This window comes from Delphinus delphis, chromosome 3, assembly GCF_949987515.2.
Source record: "Delphinus delphis chromosome 3, mDelDel1.2, whole genome shotgun sequence".
In the NCBI taxonomy this organism is placed as follows: domain Eukaryota; kingdom Metazoa; phylum Chordata; class Mammalia; order Artiodactyla; family Delphinidae; genus Delphinus; species Delphinus delphis.
In genome coordinates, this window is record NC_082685.1 from 24998549 (window position 1) to 25020736 (window position 22188).

A 22188-nucleotide genomic window follows, 5' to 3' on the forward strand; every position below is an offset into this window, starting at 1 on the left:
TGCGGGGGTGGTTACACGATGTAAAGTCTTGACTTCCACAGAAGAATACACCAAAAAAGGCCACTTTTATTGTATGTTAATTAAAAAGGTAAAATAAATAAATAAATAGTCATCTAAAAAAAAAAAGAAGCTAAAATATAGAAAAATAAATGACTAATAATCGTATCTCTCTCGTGGAGCCAGTGTGACTTTCAAGTCCAATAACATGCCCAGCACAGAGTGTAACACATCACCAGCTGAGAAACCATCAGGCATTACTAGTAAGATTCGGCTTGCCTCCTTTCCTCCTCCAGAGCAATTCGAGCCCCAGATGGCAACTCGAGAGAGAAAAGCATCACCAGCACCCAATGTTCAGGGACCTGTGACTAAAGTTTGGTAACAGCCGGGTCTCTCATCTCAAATAGGGTTTCCACCTTTTGGATAAACAGAACATTCAGTCCCTTTCAAACGGATCTTGCTTCCTGTCCAGCTGTGCTGCCCAGCAGATTCCAGAAGGAAGCATTCAAGGGGAGGATTTTACTGTCAGGTGTGTGTGCTGGTCCCCCAGGGACCCCTAGATGCACCAGCTATGTGACCCAGCATCTCTGGGGGTCAATTTCCCTGGATGTAAAATAGGAATAATGCCCACTCAGAGGATGAGAAGATTTGTAAAGCACCTTACGTATCCCCGAGTTCTTGGTAGTACAGGGAACCCTGAGTTCCTCCTGCCTCTCCCAAGGGTCAAGACTTTTAAAAACCAATACATGCTAGTGTTGGCAGGTTTTTTTCCCATTCTGTACTTTTCCTGCATAGACACCAATGTAATTAAGTTAACAGACCTAAATGTTAAAGTTGACAACAGACAATTAGGCTAATTACCACTTTCTTAAAGGAACAATTACAGCTGTTTCCCAAATGATATTCTGAGAAATGGTACTGGCCGCCCCATGAAGAACAAGGGTGGCTTAGATAGTAAGTTTGGCAAAAGCCGGGCTAAGTGACTCAGGTTCCTTTTGTGCAGGACTTCTCAGAGCCTTTAGAAAGTTATGCACGTGCTGTGGATCTCCAAATGGGGGACTCATTATGGAGCGGCACAGTCTGGGAGATGCTGAGTTAGTCAATCTTACTGTACATTCAAATCACCAGGGGATCTTGCATTTCCAACAAGCTCCCAGGTGACACTGAAGCTGCTGGTGTGGGAACCACACTTTGAAAAGCAAGGATATCCATGGGAAGGTGACGCCACCACCACTGCCCTGCCTTAGTGACAGCTTTACTAGTGAAGAACAGTCCCAGAGGGAATGTGCTTGCAGGGGGGGACAGATGGGACCAGACTCTACTCCCCAACCTCCCCTCCAAAGACCCACTCTGGCATCTGGCTGCCCCTGTGCTCTCGGCCTGATAAATACGGGTTCTCTGGATCTAGAGAGGTCTTCTCAATCTTAGCTGTACACTTGGAATCACGTGAGGACCTTTATAAAATACTGATGCCCGAGTCCCCCACCCGCAGATCCTGATTACTGGGTCTGGAGCACCACCTGAGTTTGGGGATTTTTAAAACTCCTCCAGTGATTCTAACATACAGCAGAGCTGATGTTCACTGATACAGAGGTGGTGGGTAAGCCTCACCCCAAATGCCCTCCTCACACCCTGCCTGCCTCTCCAGTGCCTGATGAAAACCGCCCAGGAGCAACTCCAAAATAAAAAATGAAAGGATTACCAGATGGGAAACAGAACTTAACGAGGCCACAGCTGGCTGAAGCCCAGTCTCAAGATAGTATGGTATCAGGAATGAATCCAAACCGCCTCAGGAGGAGAGATTTTTCCATCCCCTTCCACATCCAGACGAGAAGCTAAACATATGCTCTACACTCGAAAGCCCCAGTGGCCGGAATGGGAAAACCTGGACCCTCCAGAATGAGATGCTCTAAATTGGGGTGAGACCATAGTGAGGGTTCTTTAAAGACAATTTCAGAATCAGGTGTCAGACCGCATGAGTCTAGTTAAAAAATAAATAAATAAAAATATAAAGGCTGATGACTTTAAGCTTCTTAATGAGCACTACTGGGAAAGGATTAGAGATGAGAAGGCCAAGGAATCCAATTAGAGGGGGTTTCAGTTCTCTCTGAACTCGGTGAATGGAAGGGCAAAGCTTTAGAGATGAGCCTATAGGATACAAGTGGGGCTCCGGAGCACAAGAACAGCATTCCAACCCCAGTGCCTTCTGCTGACCCATCACGTCCCTTAACTCTGCTGCACTTCCACTGGCTCATCTGCAGAGTGGGATAACAACAGTGTCTGCCTTGCAGGGTTGGTGTGGGATTAAATGAGCACAGGTAAGACCCTTACCACAGTGTCAGGCACTAGTAAGTGCTCAATAAATGTGAAATGCTGGCTTGATTTTCAAATTTTTCCTCCAGTCTGTTCTTTATTTCCCTTTGGCCCTGATTTTTAAGTCTATTTATATTTTTTTAAAACTTGTTGTAAAGTACGTGTTTCCGTCAACTTCCCCAAGATCTTTCTGGAATGAGGTAAGGTAGAAATACAGGCACTCACGTAAGCCATTGTACTATCTGCTGAGTTCTGATTATGTGCTCAGAGCCCGCACTGGTGGTCGGGGATGACCCTGGCACAGGGAGTGAGGGGGGCTGCAGAGAACCCCCCGGGCAAGGCCGCATAGGGAGCTAAGGAAATCATACTTGATCAGAGCAATGGGCCCCACTTGACGGTTGAAACCAGAATGTGAAAAAAATCAGGTCAACTTTGGAAAGCTCCCCTGGGGTTCTAAGATCTGGGGTCTCTTGGAGATGAGAGACCACTTGGAAGGCCAGACTGAGAGGCGATGGAGGCTGAACCAAGGCGTCGCAGCAGGGCCGGCATCACAGGCGTGTGAACTGTGCAGTCGCACAGGGTCCTGTGCTCAGAGCGCTGCGTCTAGGCTTAGTCTAATGCTCTGCTGTCACCGTCCTGACATTCGTAATACTTTTCCAACAAGGGGTTCTGCGTTTTCATTTTGCACTGGGCCCCGCAAATTATGCAGCCGGCTGTACCCTGCAGGGACACCTCACTTGCCCCTACATCTGCCCTACGAGGTGACGCAATGAAGATTGCCATCTTCTCCTTAAAATGAAGGAACTGAGGCTCGGAGAAGGTAAGTCAACTGTCCCAGGGCCCAGATGGTCAGTGACAGGACAGCAGCACACCCCCGGTCTTGGGGTTTCAACTCAGAGGCTGCGTCGCGGGGAGCCGGCCATCTCTGCGTGCCTGAAAGCCGCGCTCAGGCTCTCCTGGGCCTGGGCTGCAGGAAATGCCCCTACCTTCCCCCCACCCCCACCCCCGGCCTGAGCCAGAGACAGCAGGTGTTCTGGCCCTTGCCAGCCGGAACTGGGTCCGGGCAGGGCCAACGCCCACGGAACCGAGTCACAAGGCCGGTTCCACCACTGCAAGGTCCAGGGATTAATGAAACAATGCACCAGGAGCAAAACAAACACAAGTCATCTTGGAAGGCCTTGGGTCCCTCCTCTGTAGTCAGCCTATTCCCCACCCCCAACTACAACTGAGAGAAGAGCCCATTCAAGGAAGGAAGGGGGAAAATTAACCACCCATAGCTGAAAAGGTTCCCAGTAAAGGAAGAACTGGCACATCAAATCACAGCATGCCCTTGCCTTCCCTGACAGACTCTGAGAGACATAACCTGGGGGCGAGTGTGGCCCTGGCACTATTCTAGGCCCAACAGTGAATGAAACAGATAAAGATCTTTGCCCTAGGGAGCTCATGTTTTCATGGGAGCAAAAAAGAGAATAAGCATAAAATAATTAAGTGAATTATACAGTGTTAGGCAATACAGGTGCTTCGATGAAATAACACAAATAATGAAAAGAGTGGCCAATATTTATTGGGTGCATACTCTGTATCTAAACGCTTTACACACACTGGCTCAGTTAATCTTCTCGACAACGGGTACTGTTCTCATCCCCATTTCACAGACAGGAAAGCACACAGGAGGTAAGGTGCACGAGGTCCCACAGGCACTAGGAAAACAAGGAGTTCTGGTAAGAAAGAGCAAGAGGTTCCTTTTTCCCCCTTCCTGATAGTGCTCTGTATTAAGGAGAGCAAAACGATCAGGAAGCCTGGTCTTCTCCCTGGCTTCGAACTGGGAGAGGGGGGGTTCAACCAGAGCATGCCCCTCTCCATGTCCCCATGGTTTTTAAGAGATCGGACAAGGCTGTGGGACCCGCCAAGACCTCCCTTTTCTCCCACAGCGAAGGCTTTGCAGCTAACAGTCCCCAGATCGAATCCCAGCTCCACCAGCTCACCACTACCTGGCCCTGAGCAAACGAGTCACACGTCACCCAGCTCTGCAGTGGGGCACGTGGCGGAGGGCTGAGCACGGAGCAGATGCTCGGTAAATGTCTGATCAATGAACACTGAAGTGTGCGTACAGTGGACCCTTCCTTAGAACCTGAGACCTGGAATGAACACATCTTAAGGAGGCTCGTCCTCCAAGGTGTGAACGGGAAGTGTTGAATCCATTCTCACTGCTCTGTGGTGGCAGAAGCCTTCAAGGAAACTGATTAAAACACCTCATTAAGCTGGGGCCCCAATGGTACCTGGACACTCCAAACCTCCAACTCAAGGGGCATCAGGTCAGGAGCTGTGCGTGACCTGGGACCCTGGCCCACCCTTCAATCTAGGTCCCATGAGGTCCAGGGCAAGACCCTCAGCCCTCAACTTCCTCCTCCTACAATGGGAGATTAGGTGCAGGGTGAATGAATTCTATGCCCGAAAGCAGTGACTTCCCCAATAAGGTCAAAATCACTGGAACCTACTGAATCACAAAGGGATGCGGGATGAGGGCAGGAATTATCAGCCTGGGTAAGGGGAGGCTTTATGGAACCAGGAATCAATGTGCCAGCTACAGCTCTCTCATGTCCTGAATGTTAACCGTCGGTACGAGGACGGCCCCTGAATTCCATCACAGGGGTTTTCCTTGTATGAAAATGCCCTGGGTCTGCAAACATTTGTCTGAGACCCTGGTGCCAGCCCCAGGGCTGCATGGAAGGGGCAGGCTGTTTGTGGGATGGCAATGGTGCCCAGGGCAGGCTGAGTACCACGTCAGCCAGTGCAAGAGTTCCAAGGCCAATGTTCTCTCCATGCTTAAACTCCAACATGTCCACATGCCATGGGGGTCACTGCCAGGCTTTTCTTCCCAGGAAGGCTGTCGCTTTACCCTGACTTCATTCACACCTGTAGGGAGGGAAGGAGCTGGCAGGGACCGGAACCCCTATTTTGTGGATGAGGAAGTGGCCTCATGCAGAGGCTGCTTGGTCCACTAACCTCCCACTTCTGAGCTCTGTACCCCTCCAGGCTCTGAATTAAGCTCTTCTCACGCATTCAGCCCTCGCAGGTGGGACTTTATTTTTAGCCCCAATTTGCAGGTGGTGACACAGAGATACTGAGAGGGCTCAGACACTTGCCCAAGTCATCAAGCCGTGCAGCTAAGGGGAGGTCTGAACCCAAAGCCTTCGCCCCTAACTTCTAGAATATACCAAGCTGTTCAGTGGAGGAGGCAGAGCCAGGATTCTGATCCAGCTCCTCCCCACTAAAGCCCAGCTATTTTTCTGGCTATACACCACAGTGTGGCTGCCTCAGGCCAGGGCATCCCCTGGGGCTCCATACCTCAAGGGAAAGTCTGGATGTAGACCCCCCCCCCTTCCAGAAGGCCTAGCCCAACACAACGTGGACCATGAGGCGGCTGGACCCCACAAAGGGCCCATTGTGGTGACTGTAGAAAGCCAAGGGCAGATCAGGCTAGGCTCTCTGCAGAGTCCTGCCCACAGCTCCCTTACCTCCTCCCCTCCCCCATGGAGCCCCCACACCCAGAACACAGGACCAGGACTGGCTGAGGTACAGGTCTCCGGTTCGGCCCAGTTAGGGAGAGTCTGAGCCTACGGAAACCTGAAACCCTCCAGCAGCTGTCTGGCGGGATGGGTCTGCACACCCCTGCGGATCCCTGGGGGCTCATCCGAGGTGCCCTGAACGCACCTGTCCGCTGGGGTGGGGTTCACGAAAGGAGGCTCTGTAGAGAAGACGAAGGGGATGGCTTGTTTGCTCCTATCTAGGGGAGGGAGGAAACCTGTTTCCCAGCATGGGGGGAAGGGGATGCGAGTTTGCGAGGTGTCGAGGCAGCCTGGGGAGGGGGCTCCGCGGAGGGAAGGGGCGGAGCGGCCCGAGAGGTGGGCGGCCTCGCTTCCCGCTGCACGAGGAGGCCCTCCGAGGCTCCAGCTGGCTTTGTGTGCGGCAGGGGGGCCAGCCCGGTGTCCCCGAGGGCCTGCCGAGGCGTGCACAGGGCGAAGGGCCGCTTTTGCGTTCCAGGCGGGAGGGGTCCGCGGCGTGCCCAAGCATCCTCCGCGCCCGCGGAGGGGGCTCCCCGGTGGCCGGGGTAGCCATACTCACCTCCTGAAGTCAAAGGGCATCGTGCCGCCGCCGCCGCTGCCGCCGGGGGTGGGAGCCCTGCAGGCCAGGTGGGCCGCGGCGCCGCGTGGGTCCCAGCCCGCTGCCAACGCCTCCGCCGGCCGCCCCGCCCCCGCCGGCCACCCCCAGCCCTCTACACTCGCCGCTGCCTCCGGCCGCCGGGAAGTGACGCTCCGCGCAGCCCATTGGGCGCCGCCACCGCCCCCGGCCGCCCCTTCCGCCGCCCTGTTAAAGGGGCCCGGGGGCCTGAGGGCCTGGGGGCCTGAGGGGCTGGGGGCTGGGAGGGGGAGGGGCTGGCCTTGCTGGGCGCGCGATGGGGGTCGAGGCTTGGAGAGGAAGGGAGCACCCAAAGACTCCCGCGTTCATTCCTTCCAAGCCCCCGCACTGTGTTTTCCATCACTTTCTCTCTGTGTGACCTTGAGCAAATCCCTCTGCCTCTCCGAGCCTCCTCCGTTGTTTTGCGTTTGTAAAACAGTTTCCTTGGGTTGTGAAAATTAAATGGAATGGTCCAAATGTGGGCTACACACAGCGTCTAACTCTGAGTAAAGGGCCTGATACTCTGAAAGAAAGGAGGAAAGCAGGCAGGCCTAGATTTGTAGAGGGGACCCACCACGTCCCTGCTGTGCCTCTCTGGGGAAGATGCTTGGCTCCTCTGAGCCCACACCCCTTTCCACGGCTGCACAAAGAGGATGATGACACTTACTGGAGGAGCTTTTTCCTGGGGATCAAATGAGAAAGTTGGGAGACTGCTTAGTGTGATGCCTGGCACCTAGTAAGGGCTCGTCACCTGAAGCTATTGTGGTTGGCCTGGTAGCTCTACCTCTCTGCTTGCATCTTCCATTTGTGGTTCATTCTGATGGTATTCACCGGGCCGGCTCCGAGCCCGGTCTATTCAGGACAGCAGACTAAGACCTGCCTTGTGACTTGGCCCACCGGGGACCTCTCCTGAGCCTTAGTTTCCTTCTGCGAAATTCACGGGTCATCAGCTTCTCCTTCCGGGATTGCTGGGTTAGAGGAGTTGGTAGTTGTAACACAACACCCAGGTAGAGGATACTCATTCTGAACGTTCCCTCTATGGTTGGCCCCACCTCCAAGGTTGTGGTAACAAAGAGCTTGAAAAACCCCAGGGGAGGAAGGTGGGGGCTCGTGTTCAAAAAGCAGGGCCAGCAGGCAGTTGCCTCATCTATAAATAGGGGGAAATGGTGGTACCTATTCCTCTGGGAGAATTCAGAATGCACGGTGCCAGTTCCGGTCCGGTGTAGAGCGTGGGCAGTGAACCAAACTCTTCCCCTGGACCATACACCCAGTTGGCTCTCCTTCCCTTTGCCCTCCAGCATTCCCTTTTCATTCATTCATTCAACAAGGGGCCTGGCACTCTTGGGAGAGAGAGGGAAATCTCAGCCAGAACTCAAAACCTGGGGGCAGCAAGAAGGTTGAAGGGGCCTGGGGTAGCCACTGAGCCCAAAGGACTGTTTGTTGGCCCAGGCCTGTGCAGGAGGGGAGTCATGGAGTGGTGGGAATTTGACCACGAGCCCTCCCTCTCAAAATGTGGTCCACAGTCTGCTGGTGGTCCACAGACCAACTGCTTAGGCACCATGGGGCAAATTCTCAGCCCCAGCCCAGACCTACTGAACCAAGTGTGCGTTTCACCTGATCTCCAAGTGATTCACTAGCACATTTAAGTTTGAGAGGTGCTGCGATAAAGGACCTTGCTTTGGTGGGATGCGGGGGACGGGGGGACTTTTGCATTTGCTCTTTCTTGAGCATGTTCCTATCTCTGCCTTGCACCTTGCTATATGGACAGAGAATGTGCATGTCTCCCAATAGATTCTCACTTTCTTCATAACTGTTAACTATGGTAACAGAGCCCATACTCTGGAGTCGTACTGCATGGGATCACATTCTAGCCTGTCTGCTTACTAACTTATTTTACTTCTGTACCTCAGTTTCCTCATCTGTAAAATTGGGGCAATAATAGTACCATCCTCATAGATCTGTTGTGAGGATGAAATGTGTTGATGAGTGTCAAGGACTTAGGACAGTGCCCGGTACAGAGTAAATGCAAGAGAGGGTTGACTATTGGTTGCTATTTTTGCGTGATGATGGAGCTCTGAGTTTTTGGCTGGGCATATGAGTGTGTTCAGAATGAGAGTTGTATTTCCCAGCTTCTCTTGCAGCTAGGTGTGGCCATGTGACTAAGTTCTGGCCATTGAGATGTAAAGGGAAGCATCTTGCAGCTGCTTCAGGGATTATTGGTGGATATTATCCACTGTGTCCCTTTGTCCATCTGGCTGCCCAGGATGTGGATGCCACCATCCTGACCCATGTGTTGAAGGCCATGCAGAGCAGAGCAACAAGATAGAAGGAGCCTGGGTCCCTGCCACTGAATGGCACAGTGCCTGTTCTCAAACACCTACCCAGACTTCTAAGCAAGAGAGAAATAAACATGTCTTGTTTAAGCTACTGTTATTCTGGATTTTCAGACACTTACACCTGAACCTAATACTAATACACCTGCCCAGCCTGGTTAATTTCTTGGCTTGGTTCAACTACCATGTACAGAGTAGGCCAGGTTCCCCATTATATGCTCACATGCCACCCGTATGTTTTTTGGGGGGAGAATTTGTCACAGTTTGTGAAGAGATTATTAATTGGCTAGTGTCTACCTCCCCATGTTGACTGGAAGTTCTCCATGGAGGATGGATGTCTGTTTGCTCACCATCTTATCCCAGCATCCAACCACAGCCTGCACATGGGGGGTGGGGGGACAATAACTATGTATCAAAGGCCGAATGGAGGTTTTCCAGAGGTTGCCACAGAATAGACAGGATGGGGAGAGGGCACATCAACAAGGATCTCTGTGGGGACACTTGAGGTCTGTAAGCAGACCAAGCTGCCAGTCCCAGATGGCCCATCAGCCCAAAAGACAGTGTGAGATAGAATTAAGGAAATCAGATGTTGTGTTACAGTAAATGGGAAAGCTCTGGATCTCTTTGACCAAGGGACTGACTTACTATAAGTTGAGTTTTAGGATTACTAATCTTCCAGGACCCTATAGCAGCCAGCCTCCAGCCTCCAGTGGTTGATATTACCATGCCCTGTATAATCACCTCCCACATTGCAAAGCGCCAAGCTGGGTAACCAACAGGACACTGCAGAAATGACAGCATATGACTCTTCAGGCTAGGTGGTAAGGGCATTGAGGCTTCTGCTTAGGCTCTCCTGAGTCACTTGCTCTGGAGGAAACCAGCTTCTGTGTCATAAAGATACCAAAAGATACTCAAGCATGGTTAGAGAGAGGTCCAAGTGGCAAAGAACTGAGGCCTCCTGCCAACAGCCATGTGAGTGAGCCATCCTGGAAATGGATCCTCAGCCCTGATAAATCTTCAAAGCTGCAGCTCCAGACCACAACTTAACTACAGCCTCATGAGAAACCCTGATCCAGAACCACTCAATTAAGCTGCTCCTGAATTCCTGACTCTGAGAAACTATGTGAGGTAATAAATGTTTACTTTATGCTACTAAGTTGTGGGTATTCAGTTACACAGTGTAGATAGTTAATAAAGACTCCATCCCCATTTGCTGTTCTACCAGCACCTTCTCCCTGTCTTCCTCCACCTCACTCCCACATGGCTTAGTGAAATGGTAAAGCACTGCAGTCAGATGACTCTCTAGCTGGGAGACATGCACACATTGCTTAACTAGCTGGCTGTCTGAGTATGAAATGAAGGATAATAATACCTTACCTGTGGCAGGTAGCCTCTAACATGGTCATCCCAATTAATCTACCTCCTCATATTCAAACCCTTGTGTAATCTCCTTCCTTAGAGTGTAGGCTGAACTTACTCACTTCTAATGAACAGAAGATGGCAGATGCGATGGCATGTCGCACCTAAGACTAAGATATAGAAAGATAGCGGCTTCTGTCTCGGACACTCTTGCTGTTCCTCAGATCAATCGCTCTGGGCAAGCCAGCTGCCATGTGGAGAGGCCCACATGAGAGAGCTCACAGTGAATCTTTTGGGGCCTCACAACGGCCACGTGAATGAACTTGGAAGTAGATCCCTCAGCCTCAGTTGAGCCTTGAGATGACTGCAGCCCTGGCCCACAACTTGACTGCAACCTCCTGGGAGACCTTGACCCAGAGGTGTCCAGCTGAGCTGCATCTGGATCCTGCAAGATGACAAATGTTTGTTGTTTTAAGCCAGTAAGTTTGGGATGATTTTTTAGGCAGCAACAGATAACAAATACATGGCCCTAAAAGCTTGCTGTAAAGATGAAGCAACAGGTACAGGGCCTGGCATAGAGCAGGTGCGAATTAAATGCTTGCTGAATGAATCAATTGATAAACACATGAACGTTCTATAGTGTAGAATGTTCCCTGGATCCAAATGCTCACTGGTCTCCACCCCCTCCTGCCAAACACGTCACCGAAAGTTGTTTGAAGCGGGGAAACGGCCAGGTCAGATTTGTTTTTCTGTAATAGGAGCCTGGTTTGTGTTCCAGGGGTGGGGCTGGTTCAGCTGTGGTCTGGATGAAGAGATTAAGAAATAATAGTCCTTTGTCGGCTCAGAGAGGTCTTGAGGGTAACTTGGGCCTCGTAGCAGGGCCTCAGAACAAACAACTCTCCTTTCTTGTTCCACTAAGTCTCCTGGCCAACTTAGAAGACACCCATTCATCCACCCATTCATTGATTATAAGTTATTCACTGGGCATCTCTTTATGACAGGTCCTCTGGAACATGACACATTCCTGTTTTTAAGGGGCAGGGCGGCGGAGGGGGGGGGTTGGTGTAAGCAAAAGTGTGGTACCATTACGAAAAATCAGGGTGAGGGGCACCAGTTCCTTGTGCAGGTGCAGTTCTGTGGTAAGTGCAGTGGTAGTGGCAGCACTAGAGGTTCTGGGAGGCCAGGAGGGGGTCCCTAATTCCACCCATGGGGATGAAACTGGTCTGAACTCTTTCAGTTCAAGATGACTGAGATCATTTCAAATCAACACACACCACCTAAGGCCAAAAAAGAGAGAGAGAGAGAAAGAGAGAAAAAAAGAAAGAGAGAGAGAGAAAGAGGAAGGAAGGAAGGGAGGGAGGGAGGGACAGAGGGAGGGAGGGAGGGAGGGAGGGGAAGGGGAAAGGAAAAGGAAGAAAGGAAGAAAGAAAAGTCCAGAGGTAGATTTCGTTTCAGGCACAGTTGAATCCAGGCACTTCAATAATTGCATCAGGAATCTCTCTCCCCATCCCTAGGCTCATCTTTTTTCTTCTGGCTTCATCTCTAGAGAGGCTTTCCTTTTGTGCTTGTGAAACAAAAGGAAAAAGAAGGAAGGAAGCTGTAGCTGTAGGCTGTTTTTCCTGCTCTGCAACTCCAGCAGATAAAGGTGACCTGTTTCCTGCTACCTCCAGCAAAGGCTCCTGGGCTGACCCTCAGGGGCTGACTTAGGTTGCATCCCTGAACAGTGGGCTCTAGGAGAATGGATAGGCCAGGCCTAGGCTGAACGCCAACCCCCTACAGTCTGGAGTGGAATCAGCCTCATTCAACACACACACAGATTCAGATGGGAGAAGGGTGGTTTCCTAAAGAAAAGTCAGGGGTGGGAACGCCCAGTTGGTCCAGTGGTTAGGACTCAGCACTCTCACTGCCGAGGGCATGGGTTCAATCCCTGGTGGGGGAACTGAGATCCTGCAAGCTACGCGGCGTGGCCACGAGAAAGGAAGGAAGGAAGGGAGGAAGAGAGGGAGAAAAGTCAGGACAGTATTGCCAAAGATGGAGGGGATGTTGGGAGGCTAAATCGTCAGGTATCTTCTACAGGGAGTCAGGAAAAGCTTCCGGGAAGAAGAAGTGTCTGAGTTGAGACCTTGAAGAACAAGCAGGCTTTAAGGAGAAAGGCAGGTTGGGTTCATTAGTTATCTATTGCTGTGTAACAGATTACCCCAAACTTAAAACAAACAGCAATTTATTACCTTGCAGTTTCTGATGGTCAGGAATCCACGAGAAGCTACCTGTGGGGTTCTGGCTCAGGATCTGTGATGAGCTTGCAGTCAAGCTGTTGGTCAAGGCTGCAATCTCAAGACGACTGAAGCTGGAGGATCCAGGCTCACTCACAGGGCTGTTGGCAGGAGACTTTAGCCCTCCCCGCATGGACCTGTCCATAACGCCGGTCATGACATGGCTTCTGCCAGCTGAGTGAGGAGAGTCGGCGTTCTATGAAGTCATCTCCAAGGCTCACACTGTCATTTCTACCTTCTTCTATTCGTAAGTCCAGCCTCCATTCGAAGGGAGGGATCTCACAAGGGTGTGGGGAGGGACCAGGAGGTGGGGATCACTGGGGTCATCTTGGAGGCTGGCTACAACCCGGGGAAGGACACAAAAGCATGGAGGTGGGCGAGCAGACAGCCTGGCTTTGGCCGGGGATTACGTCAAGCTGGAGAGGTCAGTAAGCGGGAGCTGGATTGTGAAGGGCTTTAAGAGCTGTGTTAAAAACGTGAAATTTCTTCTACAGTTAGGGGCCCTAAAGTATATTAAGCTGGGATGCCTCACAATATTTTGATATGAGGGAGCCCAATATATGGCACTGTCTTTCCTGCCTGTGCTCTGAACAGATGAGACTTCTGGGCTTCCTAACTGTCAGTCTCTGAATTTGGCAGACAGACCCAGGCCGGCACAGGAAAGGCAGGAAAAGTTCAGGCCTCCCTGGGAAGGTCTGGGCAGAGCAGAACGCGGTTCCCTGTGCACAGCCTTCTCCCAAAAGACCTGGACAACATAGTCTCAGACCCCAGTCGACAACTTGCCAGTCGGAATTCACCCATCTCCCCTTCTCATGGAAATCAGAGGAGTGACGAAGCACATCTCCCACCAACCGTCTGCAATTTTTAGACAGGGGACCTCTGAGCCTGCCCAGGGTGTGGCATTTCATCCTCACTTTTCAGGAACTGGGGGGCTCACCAGTTTGAGGTCCAACTCAGACAGTGCTACCTTCTACTGGCAGCAGTCAGCTCCACAAGCTGTGTGACTCTGCACCACCCGTTCCCCTTCCTTCTCTCTTTCTGCCATGGAGCTCACCTGGACCCTTTCCCCCTCAGTCTGCAGTCTGCGGTGTGGCTTGGGGTTGGATGGGGACCGCATCTGGGGCGTCTCGCTGCTGCTCCGTTCCCGCTCCTTGGTTGAACATGGAGAGCTCGGGGAGACCTTTGTGTGGCCCAGGCATGAGTGTATGTGATGGTGCGTGGGTGTCCCGTGTATTAGCAGCACTGCTGCCCGGGGGTAGGTGGGTCTCTTCTTCCAGCTGATGTCAGTGCTGTGTTTCCTCAGGGTGGGCTGGCGATGGGTTGTGTGTCAAGCCAACCTTGACTCTGCGGAGGAAACCGAAAAGGGAGACCTGGAAGGCTCTGGGTGCGATTACCGTGTAACTGAAGTAAATCCGTTCAGCTCCCTGAGCCTCAACCTTTTCATCTGTGAAGTGGGGGAGCTCCAGGTTTAGAGTTGTCCACTCACTCTGTAGCAAGCTGATGATACACTAGCGCACAGGACAGAAACGCTCTCTACATACAAGTGTGTAGCACCTCATAAATAGTGATGAATATACGTAAGCCCAGTAATAATATGCTCCAGGTGTCTCTGGCCAGATGCGTATATTCCAAGGTGCCTGCAAACAGAGAAAGCCCTGATGAAAATCTGGCTCACTGTAACCCCAAGAGCTGCATGACGAGAGGTGAGGTCAAAGGTGGAAGAGAAAGCTTTGGGGTCAGAGTTCAGTCAATACCTGTCTGGGTAACCTTGGGGCTGCCTTGTTCCCCACCGTAGCCTCAGTTTCCTCCTCTGCAAGATGGAGAGAGTGCCCACTTCATGGGGTAGTTGGGAGGGTGAAGTGTTTATCCCGCGGAATGCTCCCCTACTTTGGATCTGGTTTTAGCTGGATCTCAAGTCCCACCCCCTCTCCGGTCTCATGGTGAAGTGAGGAGATCTAGAGAACAGCCAAGCCCTCTCCACACTCTGTGAATTCACTCCATCCACTTTTTCATTTTTTCTCCTCCTTTCCAAAACAAGTACATTTTTAGCAGACCCGAGACATGGCTTCCTACGTGAGTTAAATTCAGGAAATCCTCACTGAGTCCCAGTCAGTGTTGAGGTGTTTTGGATAGAGGAGACATCAGCTGCACCCTCCTCTCCAGAAGAGTCACCCCACTCATCGTTCATACTTAGAGTCATCAAAAGACTGTCTCTCTTTCTGCCCTGCCCCTCGCCAAGTCATATATTCGTCAAGAACTCTAATCTGGCCTCAATCAGAGTTTTAAAAATAGAATTAGCTTTTGTGAAATGTTTTTGTTTCCCCGAACTATTTAAAGGAATAGTAATTCTTTAATTTAAAAAGTAACCTATATAAAAAGTTAATTCAAACAGGAAAAAGGGTCCACAGTGGAGAGTGAAATCTCTCTCATCCCCCCAGGCCCCAGCAAAGGCAACCACTGCTGAAGGTTTTCTTCACTGTGCGGGGCTTTTTGGTGGCCAGGGGTGACCCCAGCCTTTCTTTGGGAAGGCAATGGAGGCAGGCATCTCTCTGCTTTCCCAGCCAGGAGCTCTAAGGCCAGGAGGGAGGAAGCAGAGTGGAGCTTCCCAAGGAGTTGAGGGTCCACCAGAAGGCCAGAGGGAGGGCAGTGTCCTCAGGATGGGGGCAGGGGGTGCTGAGGACTGAGTGGAGGCCCTCAGGTGGCCTCCAGGGGAGACTGTGGGATCTCGGGTCCACTAAGGGAGAATTTAACCCACTTGTGAGAGACCCACTAACCTTGTCAGAGAAGGTCTTATTCAGATATTTGCTGAGTGACTCTGACAGGCCTTTGGGCCTTCTACTGGGGTTGAAATTAGAGTGAATTAGGAAGTGGAACCGGAAGGGCCCCGAATCTCACTGTGTAAGCAAGCAGACGGGAGAGAACACTGAACATCTGCTCTCTGTCAAGGGCTTTTGTTGGGTTATTTTACAATTAATTTTTAAATACACAAGTAGTATAGGAATATACTTTCCATGTAAAAAAATGAAAATTTTACAGGTAAGGCTGAAGGCCCCTTTGATCTCTAGCTCCAGTCTTGAAAGAGGTTTTCTTCTACCTCTCCAGAAGGAACCTCTATTTTCAATTTGGTGTGAATCTTCCCAATTTTTTTCTCTGCATTTTTCAAACATACATGTTTTGTTTTTATTTGTCTTTCAAGATTAGTAGTGAAATACATATTCTTCTGCCACTTCATTTTTGGATTAACGAAATATCTGGGAGGTTTATTTTCAGAATAATACAGATCTATGCTCAGGGCTTCCACAGGTAGTGTTTCATTGGCTGCTTCCATCAGCCCCACTACAGATGAGCAAATGGTGGCTCAGAGAACTAAGTGACTCACGCCAGCTGGTGAGTATTGGAGCAAGATTCAGATGTGGATTTGTCTAAGTTTGCATCGTACCTTCCCTTGAACCAATCTGCTTGTGGTTTGTACCCTAAGTTTCCTGGTTTATGATACCATCAAGTGGGCCATTTAAATGCCAGATTGATCGTAACGCAAGAGACAAATCAGCCACCTCCCTTCTCTGTTAAAATACCTCCATGGCTCCCCAGTACCCAAGGGACCAGGTCTAAGTCCCTGAACCGGGTAAGAACAGATCTTTTAGACAGAGGGTTCCTCATCACTTCTCCAGCCTCCCCTGGCCAGGTCCTGCCTTGTCATCAATGCTCCATCCAGCATGTGTTTTCTGACACCTCCAAGCAATTAACTCCATTGTGACACTGGCTACCTGGAGATAGAGTTAGATCCCACAGGTTAAGGGCCCACTGCCCCACTTCAGATGCCATTCTCAAGTCCAGGTTGTCACCTGTGCTTCTGAATGGCCTGCAAGGGGAGGGTCTCACAACCCCCTCTTTGGGTTCAATTAACTTGCTAGAGTGGCTCTCAGAACTCAGAGTGACATTTCCTTAGCGTTTACCATTTATTATAAAGGATACAGATGAACAGCCAGATGAAGTACATAGGGCGAGGTATGTGGGAAGGGGCTCGGAGCTTCCATGCCTTCTCCAAGGGGCCATTCCGCCAGCACCTCCACGTGTTCACCAGCCTGGAAGCTCTCTGAACGGCATCCTTTTGGGTTTTTATGGAGGCTTTATTACATAGGCATGATGGATTAAATCGCTGGCCATAGGTGATTGAACTCAATGTCCAGCCCCTCTCCCCTCCCGGGAGGTCAGGGAGGCAACTAAGTTACAACCCTCCAATCACATGGTTGGTTCCCCTGGCAACCAGCCCCCATCCTTAGAGGCTTTCCAAATTTCACCTCATTAACATAAACCCAGGTGTGGTTGAAAGGGGCTTGTTAGGAATATCTAAAGACAATTTTATTTTATTTATTTAAAAAACATTTATTTATTATTATTATTTATTTTTGGCTGCGTTGGGTCCTCGTTGCTACGCACAGGCTTTCTCTAGCTGTGGCACGCAGGCTTCTCATTGCGGTGGCCTCTCCCATTGCAGAGCACGGGCTCCAGGCACACGGGCCTCAGTAGTCGTGGCACACAGGCTCAGCAGTTGTGGCTCGTGGGCTCTAGAGTGCAGGCCCAGCAGTTGGCACACGGGCCCGGCTGCTCCACAGCATGTGGGATCCTCCTGGACCAGGGCTCAAACCTGTGTCCCCTGCATGGGCAGGCGGATTCCCAACCACTGGGCCACCAGGGAAGCCCTAAAGACAGCTTTAATCAATCACTGAGGAAATTCCTAGGGTTTTAGAAGCTCTGCGCCAGAAACTGGACAACGACCAAATATATATTTCTTATTATTAATCACAATATCACACTCCAGAAAAACAAACTACTTATGGTTCCCTTCACGGCCAGCTGTTTTTCTCCTCCACATCTTTGCCCATGCAGTCCACGCCGAGAGGAAGACCAGCTCGTCATCCGAACCACTCTGTGCCTGGTTTACTGTGACTCATCCTTTGCACCTTGATGCGGGGGCCATTCCCTCTCGGGGGTTCGCCTTGCTGCTCACTGGCTGAGTTAGATGTCTTTCCTCTGCACCCACGTCTCGTACTTAGTTACCAAAGCACTTCCCATCCCATTCTAACTGCCATTATAGCTGCCTTCCACTCTTGAGGGTGATGACATAAAATTCACATTTTATGGCAAGGTGAGAAAAATGTAAACATAAAAGTTTTCTTTGCCTGTTTGGGCCTCTTCCCTCCCCGTTAGGGTGTATTGTGCTTCTGGGTTAACCAGACCTCCTTAGGAGATGACATTCCTTTCCAGTCTCAGCATGGGGCCAAGATGATCCATGATGCACCACTCTTTGTATGTGTAGATCTGGATTGTGTAAACTGTCAATGATGTCGTTGACATGTAAACTTTGTCTCAAAAACTTACATTACCGTGGTTGGACCTCTGATGGGCAGAACAGTCCTCAGAACTTTCTGAAAGACTGTCTCCCGGGTTATAATTGGCTTCAATAAAAGTTTCCATTTCTTTCTTAGATTGACTATTGATAACTTTTTCCATTGACAGGGGTAAGCTCCTTGAAGTGAGGGTCTCTGTCTCATTCACCTGCATCTCCAGGCCCCAAACAAGCCTACCTACGTGTTTGTGGAGTACATGAATGCCTCAAGAGAGTGAACGATTGTGTTGTCTTGTGTTGGGGTTTCAGTGATGTGAGAGAGAGGAGGTACACAAGATGATAGTACTGGGAAGAGAAACCCAAGACCCTTGAATTAAATTTACCCAAATGGCAATCATACTATCCAGTTGTATGGTGACTGTGTTGGACCACATTTTCTCAACCCCTCTCCTAGCTCAAGTATTTCCCTTAGCTCTGTGGTGTTTCTCTTATTCTTCTGTTTCATCTGGTCTTTAAGGCTCTTGAAAGGGGATGCATGCCCTGATTTCAGAGGATCTGAAATCAACCCCTCCAAGGGCTGGTTGAGTCCTGTGACTTCATCTCTTTGGTGACGTCCCTTGTTTCAAAAGGGCATCAAAACCCTCTGCCCACTCTAGAAACTGGCAGGGGTTTCCTGAGAAGAGGGACTGGGGAGTTCACTCTTGGGAGGAACTTTTCCCCTCCTCAAGATAACAGTTACAACTCATTATCTCTTAATTAGCATTTTGCCTCAAAATTCCAAAGTCATCTGTTACTTCTAGAGTTAGGTAAGGTTCAAAGCTTTCACCCATTTCCTCTCACTTCCCTTTTCTCTGAACAAATTTGAGGGAAAAGCTCTCTTCATTTCTTTTTTTCTTAACATGGTTTAGTGCTCTTTTCACTATAAAAGGGAGAAAGAATATTTTAAAAATACAGAAAAATAGAAAGTAAAGGAGTCCTACTACTGAGATACCATCACATTTAGAGTTCTTCCAGGCATTTTTCTATGTATAGGTTTTTAAAAAAAATTATGTTATATATTGGGCTTCCCTGGTGGCGCAGTGGTTGAGAGTCCGCCTGCCAATGCAGGGGACACAGGTCCGTGCCCCGGTCCGCGGAGCAGCTGGGCCCGTGAGCCATGGCCACTGAGCCTGCGCGTCCGGAGCCTGTGCTCCGCAACGGGAGAGGCCACAAGAGTGAGAGGCCCGTGTACCGCAAAAAAAAAAAAAAAAAAAAAAAAAGAATAGATGATCGTTCTAGTTGCACATCCTAACACTATTGTCAGACTTACAATTTTCACCAGTTTGATGGGTGTAAAATGATATTTCAATGTGGTTTTATTTTGCATTTTCATGAGTAATAACAATATTAAGCATCTTGTCAAAGGTTTCTCGATCATATTTATTTCCTCTTATGTAAAATATCTGTTTCAGTCTTTTGCCCATTTTCCTATTAAATTGTTTGCCTTAGTTTTGTGAATTGGTAGGACTTCTTATCTATTCTGGATACTAATCATTTATTAAGTGTACATTACAAATGTCTTCTCCAAATTTGTGGCTTGTCATCTCATCTGTTTTGATGTCCTTTTAAAAAAATAATAAATAAATAATTTAAAATTTATTTTTGGCTGCCTTGGGTCTTTGTTGCTGCATGTGGGCTTTCTCTAGCTGTGGCAAGCAGGGGCTACTCTTGGTTGCAGTGCGCGGGCTTCTCATTGTAATGGCTTGTCTTGTTGCGGAGTGCCAGCTCTAGGGCACGTGGGCTTCAGTAGTTGTGGCACGCAGGCTCAGTAGTTGTGGCACACGGGCTTAGCTGCTCCGCGGCATATGGGATCTTCCCAGACGAGGAATCGAACCCATGTCCCCTGCATTGGCGGACGGATTCTTAACCACTGCGCCACCAGGGAAGCCCTCTTTGGATGTCTTTTGATGAACAGAAAATTCTTTTAATTTAGTCAAATGTTTTTCTTTCAAATCTTTTTCTTTGTGCTTGTACAATACTTTCTCTCTTTTGCTTAAGAAATCTGTCTCTACCTGAGATCATAAAGATATTCTGTATTTTCTTTTAAGATTTCTTCCCCCAGCTTTATTGAGACAATTGACAGATAACAGTGTGTAAGTTTAAGGTGTACAACACGCTGATTTAATATACGTACATATTGTGAAATGATCACCACAATAAAGTTAGTTAACACATTCGTCACTTCACGTAGTTACCGTTTGTGTGTGTGTGTATGCGTGTGTGCGATGTGAGCACGTTTAAGATCTACTCTCTTAGCAAATTTCAAGTATAAAATACAATATCGTAAGTATAGTCATCATGGTGTACTTTAGGCCCTCAGAATTTATTCATCTATAACTGACAGTTTGCATCCTTTGACCAACATCCCCCCATTCTCCCCAACCCCAATGACCCGTCAACAGATTCCACATGTGAGATCATTCAGTGTTTGTCTTTCTCTGTCTGACTTATGTCACTTAGCATAATGCCCTCAAAGTCCATCCATGTCACAAATGGCAGGATTTCCTTATTTTTCATGACTGAATAATTCTTCTAAGAATTTTAAGATTTTTCTTTCACATTGAAGGCCTTGACCCACCTGGAATTGATTTTTTATGTGCTAAGGGGTATGGTTTTCCCCATCTGGATAGCCAACTTCCCCAGCTTTATTTGTGTAATAATCATTGTTTATTTCTTCTTTGGTCTTCAGGGCATCTTCCATCCAAATTTTCTGAAAAAGAAAAAACAAACAAAAATAAAAAACAATAATAAAATCACGTTTTCTAATATATGTGGATCCCTTTATTGGGGCCCCTCATTCTGTCCCATTAATCTATTTGCCAATCCCTGTACCAATATCATACTGTTGAAATTATGGTTGCTTTACTTAAAACTTGATATCTGGTAGGTTAAGTCCCTGCCCAGAATTCTGCTTTGGGAGTGTCTTAGCCTTTCCAGGTCCTTTGCTCTTCTATATAAGTTGAAGAATCAGCTTGCCAAGTTATATGAAAAACTGAGTTGGGCTTTTGATTGGAATAGTGTTGGGACACTTTGAGGAGAACTGCCTTCCTATCCATGAACATGGCATGTGTCTCCATGTATTTAAGCTTTCTTTAACATCATTTGGTAAATTTTTATAACTTTCTTTAAAAGCCTTTGACAGCTTATCCTAGGTACCTTATATTTTTGGTTGCTTTTGTGAATAGTATCTTGTGTCCATGTACTTCTAAAATGTACTTGTAGTCACACCATATATAATGTGCTTTTTCCACTTACATCATACGGCACAACTGTTTTCTAAGGGTTACTGACTATTTGTAGGGAAGAGTGACTATCCCGCTATTATTAGACATGTCAGATTTCTGGTTTTCATTTTGCTCTAGTCTCATTAGATGTTTCATTGTCCTCTAAGAGCTTGGGGCTTGGGGTCTGACAGCCTTGAATCACAATCCGTGCCCTCCCTCACCTTAGACCACACCCTTAACCTCTCTACCCCTGTGTTCCTCATTTCTAAAAGGGAGATCATGATGATACCTCCTCCATGAGCTAACTGTGATGATTTAATGAGATTACAGAGTAAAATGCCTAGCGTGGAGCCTGGCATACAGTAAGAGCTCAATGAGCATTAGCTATGATTATTTCTCAAAACAAATGTATTTTCCTTCCTTTTTTGCTAGGTATTGACTGTTCTAGCTGAAATCAGTGTTTGAAAAATTGAGAAAGAGAAAAATCAGGATTTCCATTTTCTGTGTCACCTTATCTCCCTCTCACGTTCTTCCTCTTCCTGTTCCTCTGGTCCCCCTGTGTTCAGGGTTAAATCCAGGTGGCCAGTGCGGGACAGAGGGCTCTCAGACCCTCTAGTTGAGATGAATGGAGAATGAGGACACCTGCTCCCGGGAGGATGCCAGTTCCAGGCTCGGTGTTGAATCTGTTCCTCCTCATTCTCCAGCCACTGCCTGAGTTCAGGTCTCATGGCTGCTCCCCTGCCTCTTGCCTCTCCCCATCTTGTCACCTGACCGAGACTTCCCCCACCTCAGCTCCACCACCTGCTTAAAGTCATCCCCGGCTCCCGCACTGCCCTCAGCATTGAAGCCCAAGTTCACTGGTTATTTTTCAAGGTCCTGCATGATCTGACCTCCACCTAATTGCTCTCACTGACCAAACTCATATTCCTCCATATTTGACACGTCAGTGATCTGCGCTACAAAACTGCTGGGTAGGAATCATTCTTCCATTTTATACCTGAGAACACTGAGGCTCAGGGAGGTAGAAATGACTCATCGGAGACCCCACAGTTAGGAAACACAGACACAGAGTTTGAATTCAAGTGTCTGGCTCCCAGGCCAGCTTTGTCCCCTGAGGGAGC

The 22188-nt window shown here is 49.0% G+C and overlaps 1 protein-coding gene across 1 annotated transcript in view; it reads right to left on the reverse strand.

Moving 5' to 3' along the window:
- The window catches only part of ERGIC1 (endoplasmic reticulum-golgi intermediate compartment 1), a 105463-nt gene extending 98843 nt beyond the window's left edge, over positions 1 to 6620 (reverse strand). The window contains exon 1 of the mRNA XM_060008381.1: positions 6436 to 6620. Within this exon, the coding sequence (XP_059864364.1) occupies positions 6436 to 6455 (20 nt within the window). The 5' untranslated portion in view covers positions 6456 to 6620. The remainder of the gene's footprint in view (positions 1 to 6435) is intronic.
- Between the last annotated feature and the right edge of the window lie 15568 nt (positions 6621 to 22188).